The sequence below is a fragment of the Antechinus flavipes genome, chromosome 2 (assembly GCF_016432865.1).
Source record: "Antechinus flavipes isolate AdamAnt ecotype Samford, QLD, Australia chromosome 2, AdamAnt_v2, whole genome shotgun sequence".
Classification (NCBI taxonomy): domain Eukaryota; kingdom Metazoa; phylum Chordata; class Mammalia; order Dasyuromorphia; family Dasyuridae; genus Antechinus; species Antechinus flavipes.
Genome location: NC_067399.1, coordinates 122,797,554 through 122,815,988, shown reverse-complemented (window position 1 = coordinate 122,815,988; position 18,435 = coordinate 122,797,554). Strand labels below are relative to the sequence as shown.

At 35.6% G+C, this 18,435-nt stretch overlaps 1 protein-coding gene across 4 annotated transcripts in view; it reads right to left on the bottom strand.

Moving 5' to 3' along the window:
* The window catches only part of C2H2orf42 (chromosome 2 C2orf42 homolog), a 40,804-nt gene extending 28,784 nt beyond the window's left edge, over positions 1-12,020 (bottom strand). Inside the window, exons 1-3 of one of the 4 annotated variants that reach the window (XM_051975465.1) lie at positions 11,928-12,020; positions 4,108-4,150; positions 3,172-4,006 (exon numbers count right to left, since the gene is read on the bottom strand). In XM_051975465.1, the coding sequence (XP_051831425.1) occupies positions 3,172-3,994 (823 nt within the window). In that variant the 5' untranslated portion in view covers positions 3,995-4,006; positions 4,108-4,150; positions 11,928-12,020. Of the gene's footprint in view, positions 1-3,171; positions 4,007-4,107; positions 5,141-10,622; positions 11,343-11,927 lie in introns of those variants that run through there. The other 3 variants (XM_051975464.1, XM_051975463.1, XM_051975466.1) reach the window with 3 other exon arrangements.
* Between the last annotated feature and the right edge of the window lie 6,415 nt (positions 12,021-18,435).

The following is an 18,435-nucleotide window of genomic DNA, read 5'->3' as shown; positions in this document are numbered from 1 at the left end:
TTTATTAAATCTGTTTCAAGACAGACTTCATTTAAATACTGAGGCTCCTTAACACATATTTTTTCAACATGAGAGAAAGGCTAAGGAAGGAAATGACAGTATTCATAGAGGATGACTGCCAATTGGAGATAAATAAGTTTTGTGTTTAATCACTGAAATCCATTAAGATTGAAGAGTAAAAGAACAGCTAGATGTGCAGTAGATTGAGCACCAGCCCTGAAGTCAGGAGGACCTGAGTACAAATCTGATCTCAGACACTTAACACTTCCTAGCTGTGTGATCCTGGGCAAGTCACTTAACACCAGTTGCCTCAACAAAAGCCAACAAACATTCAAAAGTAAAGCACCACTATCACCACTACTACTTAATAGTAGAAGGACCAAGCATAAAAAGTGATACAAAAGTTTTATTATAATTTTGCTTTGAAATAAAATCCTATCTTTATTCTTTTTTTGCCTTAGGGATGAAAAAATGCACTGCATTGATTAACACAGTTTGGCCCTTCAAGATATTCTTAAATTCCAGTCTTTTGAGTATAAACATTGTGTTGAAAATGCTAGCTCCACAATAATAAGACAAGAAAGAGAAATCAAGAGCTTGAGAATGGCAAAGAAAAAACAAAATATCATTTCCTGCAGATAATGTGATTTTAAATTCTTGGGGAAATCCTAAAGAGTCAGCTTAAAAAAGTAACTGAATCAATTAATGCAACAAAATGATAGGATATAAAATAAACCACATAAAGAGCATTCCTGTTATTACCCGCTCCCTCTCAAAAAAATTTAAGAAACCCTAGCAACGAGACATAAAAAGACAAATTGCAATAAAAAATATGTAAGATATTTGAGAATCTATCTTCTAAGACAGACTCAGGAACTACATAAATTCTACTATAAAACTCTCTACAATAATAGATAGACCTAAATAATTAGAGAAACATTAACTGTTCATAGATAAAGTCAACATAATAAAAATTACAGTCTTACCTAAATTAACTCACTCATTCAAACTACTGAAAGATTATTTTGTAGAGCTAAAAAAAAAAACATAGACTTTCTTTTGGATAATAAGCAAAAGATCAAGTATCTCAAGAAAAGTAATGGAAAAAACATGAAAAAGAAGGGAGCCCATCAGTATCAAATTTTATACTATTTATAAAGCAATCATCTAAACAATTTTATGCCAATTAAAAAAGAGAGAGATCAGTAAAACAAATTAGGGATATAACATACAAAACAAAATCAAACAAATATAGTAGCTTAGTATGTGATAAGTACAAAGACCCTAACCTAACTACTGAGAGAAAGACTCACTATTTGATTAAAAACTAATGGAAAAAATTAGAAAGTGTATGAAAGAAATTAGTTACATTCCAACATTTCACAACATATATAAGATCAATTCCAAATGGACAGTGACTTAAGACACAAAAGGTGACATTTTCAGCAAATTAGAGAAGTGGAACAAAAAAATTACCCTTCTGACTTATTAATGGGGAAAATACATAACCAAATAAGGGACATAAGGATCACAGAAAAAATGGACAATTTTAATTTCATATAGTTAGAATGCTTTGCACAAATAGAACAAGTACAAAATTAAAAGGAAAACACACAAATTAAGTGAAGGGAAAATCCTTACAGCAAGCTTCTCTGATATTAGATCTCATAGCTAAGATATACTGAGAATAGATTCCAATTTTAAGACTAAGAACCATTCTCCAATAAATAGTCAATGGATATGAATGGGAAGTGTTCAAAGTAAGAAATCCAAGCTATTAACAATTATGTGGGAAAATGCTCCAAAAATTACTGAAAGAAACTGCAAATTAATGCAACTCTGGGGTTCCCTCTCACACTCATCAGTGAGTGGCAACTATAACAGAAGAGGAAAATGACAAACACTGGAGAGGCTGCCAGGCAACAAGCACTCTTGGTGGAACTGTGAATTGGGAAGGTTATTCTGGAAAGCAATTTGGAATTATGTCCCTAAAGTTACCCAACTATTCCTACGCCTCCGGGTATTATTAGGCACATAGCCCAAAGTCATTTTTAAAAGGAGGAAAGTGGGAAAAAGTCAAAAAATAGCAGCCCTTTTCATAGTAGCAAAAAACTGGAAAATAAGGGGGGTATCCACCTATTGAATAACTAAAACTATGGTATATGAATGTAATGAAAAATTTTGACATGAAAAACATTAATAAACGGTTTCAGAGGAAATTAGGCAGAACTTTCTCTATGAATTGATATTAAATGAACAGAACAAGAAGAATAATTTATACAATGACAACATTATAAAAACAACTTTCAAAGATTTTCAAACTCTGATGAATGCAATGATAAAGCATAATTCTAAAGGATCAAAACTGAAGCAAAATTATGCCATGCCCTCCAGAAAGGCAGTAGATTTAAAATGCATAACAAGACATCTTTTAGACATGCTCAATGTGGGAATTTGTTATATATTTGTTATGAAGGTTTCTTCTTTATTGTATATTTGGAAGAAGAGAAAAAAGGAAAGCACTGAAATCAAAATGAAGGTAAAATCAGAAGCTACAGTTAATCTTCAGAATTTTTAAGAACTACATAGAAAATACAGACATTGTAGTTTTATGCATCTTCAAAAGTCAGAGAAAATCACAAAGAAATTGAAGATTCTTAGACTTTTTAAAGATTACCATGAAATAGATAAAAGATTCAAGATTGATCTAATTCATCAATGGTCATTTTCTTACCATATGCATCAGGAGTTTGTGGCTCTCTGAATAGTCACATATAGTGACAAACCAGATGAAAAAAATTTCAATGTAGTCTAACTGAGCTATGTTCAGATAAGAAGGAGTCTTGTTACTATATTTTAAATACCAAATATTTTGTTAATTTATTTTTAAAATGGGTAGGCTCACTTGTCTAGTTTTCACTGTCAGAAATAAAATGTCAAAAGCTACATTTGAAAGGCCTCTAAGTTATCAATCTACAGTACTGTTTGTGATAAAGATAAAGAAGTCCTTTATCTTTGATCTTAAAGCAACTAGTTGCTCCTTAAGAATGCAAGAGCTTCTTAAAACATTACCAGGTGCTATTGCTCACTCTTTTTAAGATTCTGGCACTTTACTTAACCACTCCTTCTCACTTTAGAAATGAAAGAGTGCCATGTGCCAACCCCACCTACCATTGGAATCAAAACTGAGAAAGTCAGAGAATTCCTGAGCCAATGTCTCATCACTGGCAAAGGCACAGATGCACGCAAAGAAGTGAATGCATCTCTGGGCCAGCTCGTCCTTGGAGGTGTTCGACTTGTTTGATTTCAGAGTCTGGCAGGAACAGAAGAACCGGCGCTCTGTCATGCTCTTGGCACTGATTTTCTGAACAAAGGATGCATGCAAATACCCTAAGCTGTGCTTCTGGCTGGCCTTGCATTTCACTACCAAAATGTTTTTAGTAATCCTTTGTACTAGTGGACCAGTAGGCTCTGTGGCCAACTGCCAGATGGTCTGTTTGGTTTCTGGGGAGGCCTGCATTGAGTTCAAGACTGAGCTTTTCAAGGTCAAAGGTGTGGCCTCTGCCTGGCAGTTTATGGCCAGCTTGATATGCTGACACTGATTTTCAACAACACCTTGAGTGGCTGCTTTTAAACACGAAGGGACATAACAACGTCCTGAGCTCAGCTGGCTAATGATGGTACCATCCACTGTCTGAATCGTCGTCTCTGAAACACCCAACTCCACAAAACATCGGTAATCTGGACCCCTGTCTCTCTGCCGCACTGAGTAGATATGTAGATCAGATCCTGTGATTATTTTGACAGCTTCAATGCTGGGTTGCTTTCGTGCTCCATAGCGAAAAATGGTTCCACATGTTTTGTTCTTACAACTCAGTCCTCGGGTTCCATTATATGTGCCACACCGGGGACACTTCCTGATCCCGCGCAAGGTAGCTTTTCCCAAATCAGATAAAAATGCTGGAACTTTAGTCCTCAGCGAGTTTGGTTCCATTTTTGACAGGCCCTAGAAAACACATTAAGTCTATCAACAGAGATGTACAATTCATAACTTACTAATACTTAATTTATGTCATATTAAAGAAAGCATTTACAAAAATCACTCACCGCCTTTCAACTGAAATCCCCACACACAAATATCGATTTGAACCTACAAGCAAAATAAAAGGGTAGGAAAACTCTGTATTTTATGCATTCTCTATGGCATGTAACATAATACTGGTACTTAATTATCATTGTTAAACGTTTTTTCAGGATAACCTGCTCTATAAAAAGACAAGACAAAGACTAACTAAACTAATCTTTTAACTTTAATATGTTATTCTAGAATAAGGTGCTAAAGGATAGGCCCATTTTTCCTTCCAGAGTTCCCTAAAACCCCCAAATAATCTCAGGGTAATAAAGCAGCTGCACCACCTAGATAATGGCAAGACCTAACTACCTGGTAGATTCAGAAGACTTAGAAGGTATTTTATCTTGTCAGCTTCTGATCACCAAAAAAGAGGTGCCAAAAACAATCTGACCAAGTCATTGGCACTAACCAAACCAGAGTCTAAAGTTTTAAACTTATGGTGTAACAATGAGGACATTCTGCTTCCTCTTTCCTAACCAGCCAATGGCAAGGCACCTGGGCTGATGGTTCTAAAGATTAGACAAGATTCTCATTTCATTCCACAGTGAATTAATTTTACCCCAAAATTAACAAAATAGAAAAATGTCTAAGGAAGAAATAGAAAAGAAGGAATCTAAATTATTGCAGGTAATAGAAAGATACAAGGTTCTGAGAAAACTAACTGGCCAGGGAGCAACTGGATAGCCCAATCAATAGCCCTAGAATCAGGAGGACCTGAGTTCAAATCTATTTCAGACACTTGATATATACAAGCTGTGTGACCCTGAGCAAGTCATTTAACCCCCATTACCTTAAAAAAAAGAAACAAAGAAAAAAGAACTGGACGAAATGGTACTTGATTATCAAGAAAATATAAATACTGCCAATGTCACTAGAAAAGAGGCAGATGATAATACTTATAAAGGACTTATTTATCCTTGCTAATAAAAATAATGATCATTAATATAATTAAGTGGAATGCTTTATACCATTCAAAGAAAGTACAGGTACATTATTGCATTTGAACAGCATCATATTACCAGAAGAAATAAAAAAGTTTACAATGAAACAGACAAAAAGTGTTTAAGTGATTTGCTAGGATAAGATATGTCATGAAGAAAATTAAAAGTAGATTATTTCATATCATTTTGCTTCTCATAAGACCAAAACATATAAATCTTTGGGATTGCTGAGATGTAGAGCATTGCTCCTGAGATGCCTAATTAATTTGATTTTTCATCTTAAGTTGATAGTACTCAATCTGAATTTTTTATCTGAAGATCAAAATATACACTATTAGAGAAAATGAAACATATTTATGATAATATTGTCATGAATAAAACTAAAGGTATAAAAGCCTTTCACTAAAAAGAAATGACTAAAGATAACCAAACCTGAATTTAACAGACAATTTAACATAAAAGAGCCAATATGAAAGCTGAATTTTAAGGAATTTAGCATGAACAAACTGTTCAAATATGGACAAATTATGTTATATATATATATATATATATAAAAAATATGTTTAAGATTCACATCAACAATAGAGTAGCTCAAAAGAAAGAATGGCAAAGTTAAGGTAAAAGTAGTAATCATGTTATACAAATGAGGTGCAAAGAAAGAATAGACAGATATGTACTGTATGTATTAGGAGGTATTAGAGGAGGAACCCATCAGGAATTGGTTCAATAGGCAACACTACATATATATCATGAATGGTAAACACCCTCCAAAATCAATAAAGACTTAATAGGGGGGAGGATAGGCAACTGGGGAAGCAAAGGGTAAAGGAAGAAGACAAGGGAGGAATGAACCTTGGTGGGAGGGAGGAAGGAGGTTAAGCAATAGAATGGCAAGTTATGGAGAATTTAATTAAAGAGGCAGCAGGAATAGGAAAGACATTTATGAATGTATATATCTACATATATACATAAATATATCTTTTTTTTAACTGCAGTTTGCTTGGGGATAGGGATGAAAGAGAAAAAAAAAAAGAATAAAGTAAATAAGGTGTATAGCAGAGGACCAAAGAACAATTTACAATGGAAGAAAAATGGACATATGAATATAATTTCTTCTACTAATATATATACTTTCTTGATCTGGTAATTTGTTGTTATATATTTTGAATCTTCCAAGATGTTCTGCCAAGCACATGACAATGTTCTCTTTTGTTTTTGCTTTATTCTGTTTTGTATTGCTTTTCTGTTTATTTTTCAAATAAAATAAATTAAAAATATAAAAACTAAATAAATAAATAAAAGCAAAACAAAACAAAAAAGAAGTGAATAAAGGAATTAAGAGCTGGTTTCATGCCTTCTTATAAGACAAAAAGAAACCATTTTGTGAGAAATTCAATTACCTTGCCTTAAGGTACTCAAAATAAGCATAAGCAAATATATCACTATTAAAAAAAATGACTACCTTAATTGATAACACCTGTTTCTAAGAAAGAAATAATAGTAAAATCGTATGAAGAACATAAGATCCTCTAAATTACATCAACATTTACTTTGACACTGGCAAACTAAAAGGCAAAGATGGGTTTCCTGGAAGATGGATGATCATGATGAAAAATAAAACTAGTCAAGAAATGAAAGAAGCCAAAGGCTTGTAAACTACTCCAAGTCTCATGACTACACATCATACAATAAATCAACTCATCAGGGAGGATCCACTCAGTTCAGTTCCCATAGAAAGAACTTTCTCCAAAAGTCATTAATGAATTGATAGGATAATCTGGAATACAGATAACTACTTTGAAAGAGCTAGTCTCTACACATAGTCTATTAAAAGTCACCACCATCATCAAACTTTTAAAAAGTAGACTGGTCATATGGCATAAAATAGGTCAGTGTTGTAATAATACACACAAAAAATGAAAAAGATCAAAGTAAAAAAAAGATGTTGCAAGCAACATCTGAGGTAACTCCTCCATGGAGGATTTACAGAAAAACATGGACAAGAATGGCATAATTAATCAATAAAAACATTTGTAAGAAAGGGTGAATAAGTGAGGCTGTAATATATAAGAATAAATGGAAAATTCATATAAACAAAAGGCAGATTCACTGAAATAATAAGAGCTCCTAATGGGTACACTGCACTCTATCATGTTGTTTGTGTAGAATTTTGAAATTCGATATATTTCTGTACCTGCTCTCATCATCTTCACTTGAGAAGTCATAAGTCCTAAATTCTCATCCTTTTTCCTACTAAGGCAAGTCACTTTAACTACCCTGAGTTTCAACTTTCTTATCTGTAAAATGAGGTTATTATCTACCCTATCTACCCCAAAGGTACCTGAGGACTGAGAGGAATTTAACAATGGCCCAAGTTTACAAAGCATGTTTCTCAGCAATCCTGTAAGATTAGTATGTAAGCATTTTTATAATGTCCATTTTACAAAGGAAAAGAAAAGAAGAATGAAACTCAGAGAGCTTAAGTGATTTGCTACAGAACCAATACTGTTTAGAGCCAGAACTCAAAAACATATCTTTTAGGTCTGTAAAATAAAACATTATCACTATTTAGCATAGAAGATCGCAATAGCTCAAATTTTCACAGACTTTTGCGGTTTATAAAGCACTTTGCACAGATTGTCTTATTTGATCCTCACACTTCTAGGACAAAACTTGAGTAATTAGCTTCATATTACAAATGAATAAAGTTACTTTCAGAGAGATTCTGATTTGTCTAAATCATAGAAACACTAAAACCACCAGGTCAAAAATTCAGTTCCTGTGTGTGCGTACATATATATATGGATATGGATATAAAGCCAATGATTTCGCTTCACTTTTCACTCTTCCTGATTTCTCTGAAATATTTTATATCACTGACCACTCCTATTCCTTTTAGCTATTCTCTTGTACAGTAAAAAAATACAAGATTTGGAGTCAAAAGGACTGCATTCTGAGTTCCAGCATTGCTGCTTAGTAGTGCCATGATCTTAGGCAAATCACTATCTCTACAGGCCCAAGACTTTTCATAAGTAAAATGAAAGGTTAGGAATAAATGACTGCACAGATCCCTTCTAGTTCTGCACCTAAAATCTTTTGCTCCTTTCTTGGTTTTAATGACATTATTCCCTCTTAATTCTCCTTTCTATCTGGCCTTTGCAGCCTCCTTTACTGGATTATGTCCATGAGTTTTGTACTGGACCTCTTCTCTTCCTCCCCATTCGCCACCCTCTCTTTCTTTCTCTCGCTGCCTCTCTCTCTCCTTCTTCTCTCCCTCCCTCCCTCCTTTCTCTGTCTCTCTCTCCACTTTTTCTTAGCCAATTCTGTATATCTCTCTTAAATCCAAATATCTGTGACTCCCAGATCTCTAAATCCAATCTATTCCTTAACTCCAGATGCACACCACTAGACATTTCAAACTCAATATACCCTAAACAGAATTATCTTTCCTCTGAAAAAGCTTCCTTCTTCCTAACTTCTTTATTTCTTCTGAAGCCTCTATCATACTTAACCCAGATAAGCTACCTTGGGGTCATCTTTACTCTCCCTTCATATTCTCACTTATTTCTGAGAATTACTGATTCCACCTTCAAATTTCTCATAAACATCTGCTTCTTTTTACTCCCATAGTTCAGGCCCTTCTAATCTTTTGCCTGGACTATTGTTTCCTCCCTCCATCATTAACATGGCTGTCAAACTGATATTCCTAAAGCATAAATCTGATTATATCCCTTTGATGCTTAAAGCAGTTGCTGTATAGATCCTTCTTGCCTCTGAAATAAAATAAAAACTATTCCATTTTGCTTTTAAAATCCTGATGTAAAAAATGAAAGACAGCAATAACTACCAGTTTTTTAAAACATTTATAAAAAATTATTTTTCCAAGAAAATTTTTGGAAGCCATGGGATGCTAGGGATAAAAGTTCCTCATGAACAAATAAACAAACAAACAAAAAAAAAAAAATCAGTGAACTGAGCCACAAATTTTTATGTATTTATCCATTTAGTGGTCTTATTATTTTCAAAGGAGTTTTAAAGACAAAACTCATCATTAAAAATATTCCATCTCATTATGACATCAAGATTTTTAGCCATTCTTATTAGATGTTAATTTGCTTTTATTTTAAAATATCAGACCCATAAGTCAAACATAACAAAGTGTTCATTTTGTAGGCTTGTACTTCGAAAAGATACAATCTGCTCTTACACATTCTTCCAAGCAAAAAAGAAAACAGTATCTCAATAAACCAAATCATCATATGATTGTGATTGCTACAACAGTAACTTCGAAAATTAATAAAAATGAAGATAACAGTACCTGTTCTTTCTCAAAATGCTAAGAAAACATTTCCTAAAATGTATCAGTAGTCAATTATAATTTTTTTATAGATAATACTCAATTATACAGTTCCTGGAACATAGTAATCACTTATAATGTTTATTGACTGATAAAAATAAAAATAATTTATCATATAGTAGTATATTCTTCTAAAAGACTCTAGTACACAGTAGGCACTTAATATATGAAATGAATTTAGGCACAGCAACTAACACATAAAAAGCACTTGATACTTGTTGAATGAATTCTACTCTTTATATGTATTTGCATATAAAAACCAACAAATGATTGTGAGTAAGGAGAACTGGGAAGGAATGAAGGCAGATTTTTGTTAATTTAAAAAAAAAAAATTTTTTTAAGGAGGTAGGGCAGAGGAGGAATATGACACTTCAGATACACAGAACAACCTACTGTGGCATGGAGAGGATTCTGTTTTCTTGAAAAAATGCAGAACTTTGAAAGGCCTAAGTATACAATGTGATATAATTATGTGATCTAAAAACCTGCTAGCTACATTTTCAGGAAGACTCATTTTCAAAAGTCTAGTGAATAAATAGATAGATATAGATAGACAGATATTTTTTGGTATAGGAACTTAAGAAACTGTTTACTATGGGCAACTAAAATAAGTAAATGGTACCCTACTACTGCTTAAGAAATAATATATAAACTCCTGATTCAAACCCAGACACAATTTACCTCCTAATTACCTTTCAAGCTTTTTCTCATACTAATTCTCTTAATTTGTACTACATTTTCAATTAAATTGAATCACTCTCTACTCCCTACCCTTCTTTTCACTGTTCCTTCACTCACACCACCTCCTTTACCTGAAACTGACAATCCACCTCTGACACCCATTATTTCTACCTGCTCTTTTTTCCCTACTCAAATGTTGCCTCCTTCTCTGAAGCATTCCTATACAATACTATACCTATACATACATACCAAAAAGCAATTTTTTTCCTCTTCAAATATCTCAAGCAACTTTTCCTTTTCTCATACTACTTCACCTTTTTACTTCACATCTCATTCTCCTTTGTAATAAAAATATTAGCCTGCGTCCTGTCACTTAATATTTAAAAGTACTGAAATATATACTTGTATAATACTTCAAAGCTTAAAAAAAAATTTCATATTTTTTATCACTACAATAATTCTGGGAGATTGGCAGAGAAAATACTGTTATTCCAATTAGTAACAATACCACCTTAAATTTGTAAAATGTTTTAGTGATCTCTTCCTTTGGAGTCTATTTTTTCTTCCATGTGTTTATTCCCAAGGAGTTCACAACAGAACTATGATTTTAAGTAGACAGTCTTCAGAGTTGCTATGGCCAAATCAATTTGCACCAACTTCATGACGAGGCTCAGTAAATTTAGCTAGAATGTTCCTTGGATGACAGACAAATCTTCCACTGGGCTTCACTATCAAAACTTCTTCATCTTGGTAGGACCTGCTAGAGCTTCTGTTCCATAAGCATAGCCCTAAAAAGTGTAGGATCACCTCTAAAGCATGAACAAACTCTGGTTCTCACTTCTCTAATATATTCTCTTGCTTCCATCTCAAAATAAGACAAATTATGTTTTTTGTTATTGTTGTTATTGGGGGCTGGTGGTGGAGAAAAGAAATACTCAACTATTATAGTACTGATTTGGAAACCTAAGGCATACATAGCAAGTAGGAAGCTTTCTTTTACAAAATACTATTATCCAGAGTCCTTAGCTATGAGACATTTACCCTTCTGCTATCAGTTTAGTAGAGATTTGTTCTTCTAGAAAGGTCATAGACTGAAATGAAGTTTTTTCCAAATTAGTTTAGGATGTTCTTTTGAAAAGAATATTGAAATCTATCAAATCAGCTCATTACTAACCCAGTAATCCTATATCTCTCACTAATTTTCTCTGCCTATCCGATAACTAGTAGTTGTGCTGGAGGTTCAAACTGCACAACTCACAAATCTTAGGAGAGTCTTAGAAATGGGGAACCATCCTCCTCTTTAGAGTTCAGAAAGCACATTCCTCAGGACAAGGTGAAGACGGACCAACACAGGTATTATCAGCCCTTTCCCCAAGGCTTGAGAGCTTGGGTTCGCCGCCCGGGATCGCACAGGTGGGTAATCAAGAGGCCAGGCACGGAGAACTCTGCTCACGGCAACCCTCAGCCTGGGATCCAGAGGCAGCACCTCTGCTTCCTCCGGGTCATGGGTCCCCCTGCTCCGCCAGAGCCAGAAGCGAGAGCCCTGGATCTGGTATCGAAGAACCGGAGTTCGAATCTTGCTTCGGCCACCAACTAACTGCAAGCCCGGGAAGAAAGTCCCTCTCCTCTCACTCGCCTCGCACACCCTGAAGCCTCCCCGCAGCCCCCCGCGCCTCAGTTTCCTCCGCCGTACGATGAAGGGGTCGTACTGGGTCTCGGTCTAAGGTGCCTCCAGCTCTGACAGTCCCCGATCCTGGTCCTGTAGCTCTGGTGGACAAGGACGCCCATCAGCCTCCTCCCAGGCAATGGCACCCACCTCACGGCCTCCCCGGGCTTCGGACCCGCCTTTCTTCCAGCCCTGATTGCTTCCTCTCCATCCCGTCTGGGCGTGTCGAGGTCGGAGAGTTCCTCAGAGCACCGCCACCCTCAGCGAAGGGCTGCCTCCCGGCATCCTTCGCACCCTCTCACGTCATTTCCGCTTGCTGTCAGGCCGATGGAGCGGAGGCACCGGCCTGGCTCAGCCCCTATTTCTGCCAAATGACACCCTTAATTCGATTTGGTAGTATAGCAGTGCTCTGCCCCGATAGACTGCCCCCTCCTGGCGCGTCACATCGCTCGTACCTGTTTTGGCGGCCTCGACCTACAGCTTCGCCCTAGAATCCAAGGCTGGCAGCCTTTACAGCCAACCTCAGCTTACTTAGATCCTCCGCCACAGCTTCTTACAAGTAGCGGCCAACCGACAGCTATAACGGCAGCTACGATTGGCCGAGAAGCTCCCACGTGGCGGGTAATGCATGTCTTACTTTCTCCCGCCCCAAAGGCCAGCTGATGGTACTAGTTTTGCTCTCCCGATTCAGTTAAATTCCTTAACGATTTTATAAGAGCTCTGCCTTGAGCAAAAACACTAGGAGCTCTAAATACAAATAAAATACAAAAAATACCCAAAAAAATTACAATACTAAATAAAAATAAAATACAAAAAATACATTCGTTTTAAATAATGAAAGTGGAAATAGCGGAAGCAGAGCATGCAGAAATGCCGTTTTTTTATCTTCTCGCACAGAAATGAAACCGAACTTAGAATATAGAAAACTATCAGACATTAATTCCTTAGCAGCTATGCCCAATTTTGTCTTCGTTCAACACAAAATTGTGTGCCACGTACAAAGTTCCTTTCCCTTGAAGTGTCTGATAACAGGCAAAATCCTTACTCTGTGCAAGAAAAGCTGAGAAACCAGAGAAACTGGTCCGGCACACATGGATCTTTCTAAAAGCACGTGCATGCATATGCTCCATGGAACTCTGGTGCCCCAAAGACACGTGAGCAGTAGAAATGGCAGTAGGTTCTTGGCCTGAGCTCCTTCCCTTCAGGAATGGCAGCAGCAGAGTTGAATAAGGTAGTTTCACTAGTATGGCAGAAACGAGGCACTGACCCACACTTACCACCATATACCCAAGATTGAAAAGTTTATGATTTAGTCATAAAGTGATATAAGCAAATGAGAACATAGGGGCAACTAGGTAGCGCAGTGTATAGAGCACCAGCCCTTTCAAGTAAAGAGGACCCGAGTTCAAATATGATCTGACATTTAACATATCCTAGGTGTGTGAACCTGGGCAAATCACTTAACTCCAAACATAACTTCCAGCAAAAAATGAATAGTTTACCTCTCAGATCATCTCTAGAGACAGAAATAATTTGTAGTCAAAAACCGGAGTTTATTATTGAACAGAAAATATATTTTATAAAGTTTTTGTACAAACAAAACTAATGCAGACAAGATTAAAATGGAAGCAATAAACTGGAAACAGATTTTTACATTCAAGGATTCTTATAAAGGCCTCATTTCTAAAATACAGAATTGGCTCAAATTTATAAGAATTCAAGTCATTCTCCAATTGACAAATGGTGAAAGGATGTGAATAATTTTCAGATGAAGAAATTGAGACCATTTCTAATCATTTGAAAAGGTGTTCAAAATCACTACTGATCAGAGAAAAGCAAATTCGGGCAACTCTGAGGTACCACTACACAACTCTCAGATTGGCTAAGATGACAGGAAAAGATGATGAATGTTGGAGATCTAGGAAAACGGGCACACTAATACATTGTTGGTGAAACTGTGAACTGATACAATCATTCTGGAGAGCAATTTGGAACTATGTTCAAGGAGGGAAAGGGATCCACATGTGCAAGTTTGTGGCAGCCCTTTTTGTAATGGCAGGAAACTGTAAACGGATATCCATCAGTTGGGGAATAGCTGAATTATGGTATATGAATGCTATGGAATATTATTGTTTTATAAGAAACGATCAGCAGGATGATTTCAGAGAGGCTTGGAAACTTACATGAACTGATGAACTGATATTAGCATCAGAAACAGTAAAATGAGCAGAACCAGGAGCTCATTGTACACAGCAACAAGATTATATTATGACCAATTCTGATGGATGTGGTTCTTTTCAACAATGAGAGGATTCGGGCCAGTTCCAATGATCTTCTGATGAAGAGAACCATCTGCACCAGAGAGAGAACTGTGGGAACTGTATGTGGATCACAACATAGCATTTTCACTGTTTGCTTGCATTTTATTTTCTTTCTTATTTTTCCCTTTTTAATCTGATTTTTCTTGTGCAGCAATTGTGTGTGTGTGTGTCTGTGCGCGCGCGTATATGCACATACACACACACAAATTGGATTTAACATATTTTTTACCATGTTTAACAAATATTGGATTAGTTGCAATCTAGGCAAGGGGGTGGGAAATTGGAACACAAGGTTTTGCAAGGATCAATGTTGAAAAATTATCCATGCATGTTTTGAAAATAAAAAGCTTTAATTTAAAAAAAAAAAAAAAAAAAGCAATCCATTCTTGGACCAAGTATCAGCTGAAGAACAGCAGGGGATGATAGATCCATTATGTGAATGAACAGACTTGGATTTTGTCCATGTAGTGTTGTAGAGCCAGGAGGATGACAACTATATTGTTCCAGAATACCTTTCCCTTGTTGGGGGGGTTCAAAAGGAAGCCCAAATATTGTATAGGGCACTATATGCCTGTGGTGTTAGTCCTTTTGAAAAGGATCAATGACATCACAAGGTGAAGTGAGGCAACTGCACAAAGTTTCAGCCTCAATCTCTTCCAGTCATCTTAGTCCCAACAGCAAATAAAAAAAAAGTCAGTTCTGGTGAAAGCCAAGAATGCAGTGGATAATCTTGGAGGCTTTTAGCTCCAAGCATTCCAGAGCCTGCTTCAGATTGCCTAAAATTTTGTTTTTATCAGCCCATGGCAGGGAAGGAAAGGGGTACAGTTCAGAGTTCCTTCATAAGCTTGGGATGGACAGCCCCACTCACTGGGTGTGAAGCTTGTCAGTTACCTTCAAACTCAGTTTTACTCATCTGCCGTTTTACTAGGCTGTGGCTGCTGTGCATGCTAACAGGTTCTTGGAGTCATGGGTAAGATTTAGGTGACAAATCTTGAGGGCTTAGCAAGTTCTCTCGAGATATTAATACTCCCTGAACACACCACCATACCACATATAAAACACATAATACTTAATGTGAACAACTTCAAAAGAGGTGTAATTTGGCAGAGGAGCTTTGTTTGACTTCTTAGCCCACAAATCAAAAGAGTTTTTCTTTTTTCTTTTGGAGAGAACTGCCTAAATCATAGGGAATAGGCTTTTTCGGAGCAATTTAATCTTGATCATTTAAGAGGGTACACATCTTTTGCACATTTTTAAGTCTAAATAAATTTATCCTACATTCTGTTGTTAGCCCAGGTATTTTGCATGGGAAGTTTAGGGAACTTTACCCTTTATTTATGAGTCAAATTTTAAGTAAAGCAAGAAGCAAAAAGAATTTGTGAGACTACCCCCAAAGCTAAATCCAACCCAACCCTTTTGAAACCACCATCTTGGCAGGCTTTGAGTTCAGTAGACTACAATTAATTTGACTTTTGTTAGACCACAGGGGGAAATAGAGCATTTAGAATTGAGATGGTACCCTACTTTCATCAATATTTATTCCAGGGAACTGAGTGGATACCCATCAGTTGGAGAATAGCTGAATAAGTTACAATATATGAATGTTATGGAATATTACCGTTCTGTAAGAAACCATCAGCAAGTTTTCTTTAAGAGAAGCCTGAAGAGACAAATATGAACTCATGCTAAGTGAAATGAGTAGAACACAGAAACAAGAATATTATGTGATGATCAATACTGGTGGATGTGGCTCTTTTCAACAATGAGGTGATTCAAGCCAATTCCAAAAGACTTGTGATGGAGAGCCATTTGCATGTAGGGAGTGAATGTGCTTCACAACATAGTATTTTCCTCTTTTTTGTGGTTTGCTTGATTTTTTTTTTCCTTTTTGATATGATTTTTCATGTGCAGCAAGGCAATTATGGAAATATGTATAGAATTCATATTTGGATTACTGGCTGTCTAAATGAGAGGGGATGGAGAAAAAATTTGAACACAAGATTTTTTTGCAAGGATGAATGTTTAAAAACTATGCATATATTTTGGAAAAAGAAATAAAAATGACAAATTTTAACAATTAAAAAAAATACTTATTTCCAGGGGAGGAAGATTTATCTCAATTTATCACAAGTGCTTTGCATAGAGTAACATTTAATGTTCCATGTATTGTTATATTGTATTTAAGGGGCTGAAACAAAAGTATAAATAACTGCAATGCATAGTTTTACAAGATTGCATTAAATACTAGTTAATCAAATAAAAAGGTCACTCTACTTTTCCTAACCACTAAGGGTTTGGTTTATGTTACTTTTTCAACTACAGAAATTATTTTCCATTGAAAAGAAACACTTTCTAAAAAAAAATAAAAATAAAAAAAACCCAAGTACATCTAAAATATCACAAATTACTCAAGAGCTAGGAAAAAACACAGAGATTATCTAGTCTAGCCCTGAAATTTTATTTATGTATGAATTGTCATGCTGAAAGAGTAAAGTGCAATGGATTACAGGTTTCCTGATTCCTGTTCCAATAATATTTACCTTATATACTTTATTCCTTGAGACAATTTCATTCACACATGGTGGAGGTCAGAAGACCCGAGTCTGAATCCTGCTATCACTGATGTTTGATCTAAATGTTCTAGTATAATTGATTTGGAGGGAGGGAAGAGAGCAGTAATTTACTTCCTGCTATATCATTAATTCATTGTGGTCTTTAGGCATTTAACCTCCATGTACTAAAATGGAGGACCCTTGCCTATCTCAGGAGCAAGTTTGAGCAAGTGAAAAAATTGTTTGCATTCAGGAGACTGTGTGAGTCAACTTCAATACAACTATGAAATGGGGGGATTAACACTTGCACTATATACCTCAGCTGCAAAGAACACACTAAAACATTACAGAAATATGACATATAAACACTCATGCCATTAACTTTAATCACTGGTGAAGCATTTACCATATTATAATGGGACTTTGATTGAACTTGGAAAATTTACAGACAATAGCCACAAACTTCACTTTATTAACACAGCTGTTTGGAATAGGAAGTTGAGTAGGATGACCTCTTAAAACTCTTAATATGAAAATACCTTCAAAAAGATTGCAATCGGTCAGTGGGGAGAGGAACCATACTGGCAGAATCACAGATCCTAAAAGCATTACAGTATCTCAGGATAAAGCAACTGTGCAATGCGACTTTAATAGTTTTGTTTGGAACAGATGCAAATCATAAAAATTAGAAAAGATTCTTAAGTTTCCTCGTCCAATCTTGCAGCTTCTAAAGGAACCATTTTTGCAATACACCTGATAGACGGTCATCCTATCCAGCTTCTTGAATTGTCTTGCTTATGCCTCTCCAAATGTCACATTTTACATTTACAATCCAATTCAAACAACATTTCTATTTATATAACCTAAATTTTGTCTATCAATAATGATATTTCAACTTCTTTGATTTAGAAGTGTACAAATTCTTGCCATACATTATTTTTTATTATCAGAACTGCACTTTAGAGAAATGCACTGCTTCTAAGTCTCAAAATGTCCCTACTAACACATTTACAATTTGGTAAATAGTTTCAATGGTACTATTTAGCATATAAATTCACAATTCTTAAACACAACTGTAGGTAGTCCCAAAGAGCACTGATAAAGTGTACAGCATATTTAAGTAGGCTGTACTTCCATGAATTTAAAGAGAGAATAACTTATGATAGCCAAGAAACATGACTAACGAGAGGTGGGCCAATTATATAACAAGTATATAGACACAGCCCAAATACTACTTGTTAATTAATAAGACCCTCCCCTAAGTGTTAGGTAGAACCTCTATGAAGTATCTGTAGGTGGTCATGGAAAAGAATCATCTACAATGAATTGAGAAGAGATGAATCTGTAATCTGCACTAGCAGAGGAAATATCGACATCAATAATTTTTTTTTTAAGTTTACTCAGATATTTTCCAGTGATAAAAGATCTTACTATGTCATAGCGCAGCCCATTCCATTTACTGGACAACTGTAATTTTCAGTTTTCTAATGAATCAAAATTAAAATAGGTAAAATTCTACCTAATTTTACCGCTAGGAACAACAAAGAAAGATGTCTCTCAGACATTTTCAAATACCTTAAGAGAGTTCTTATTGCTCCCTCCATATGCATTTTTTCCCCAAGTTGTACATTCTCTCAGTTGCTTCAATTAAACCTTGTATGACATTTCAGTTCCTTCAACCTTCTGGGTCACTCTTCTGGATGTGTTAATGTTATTAATCTTCCAGTCTCATCCTGACCTTTTGAACTATTCAAAATGGATATTCTATAAACACCTTAAACTCAA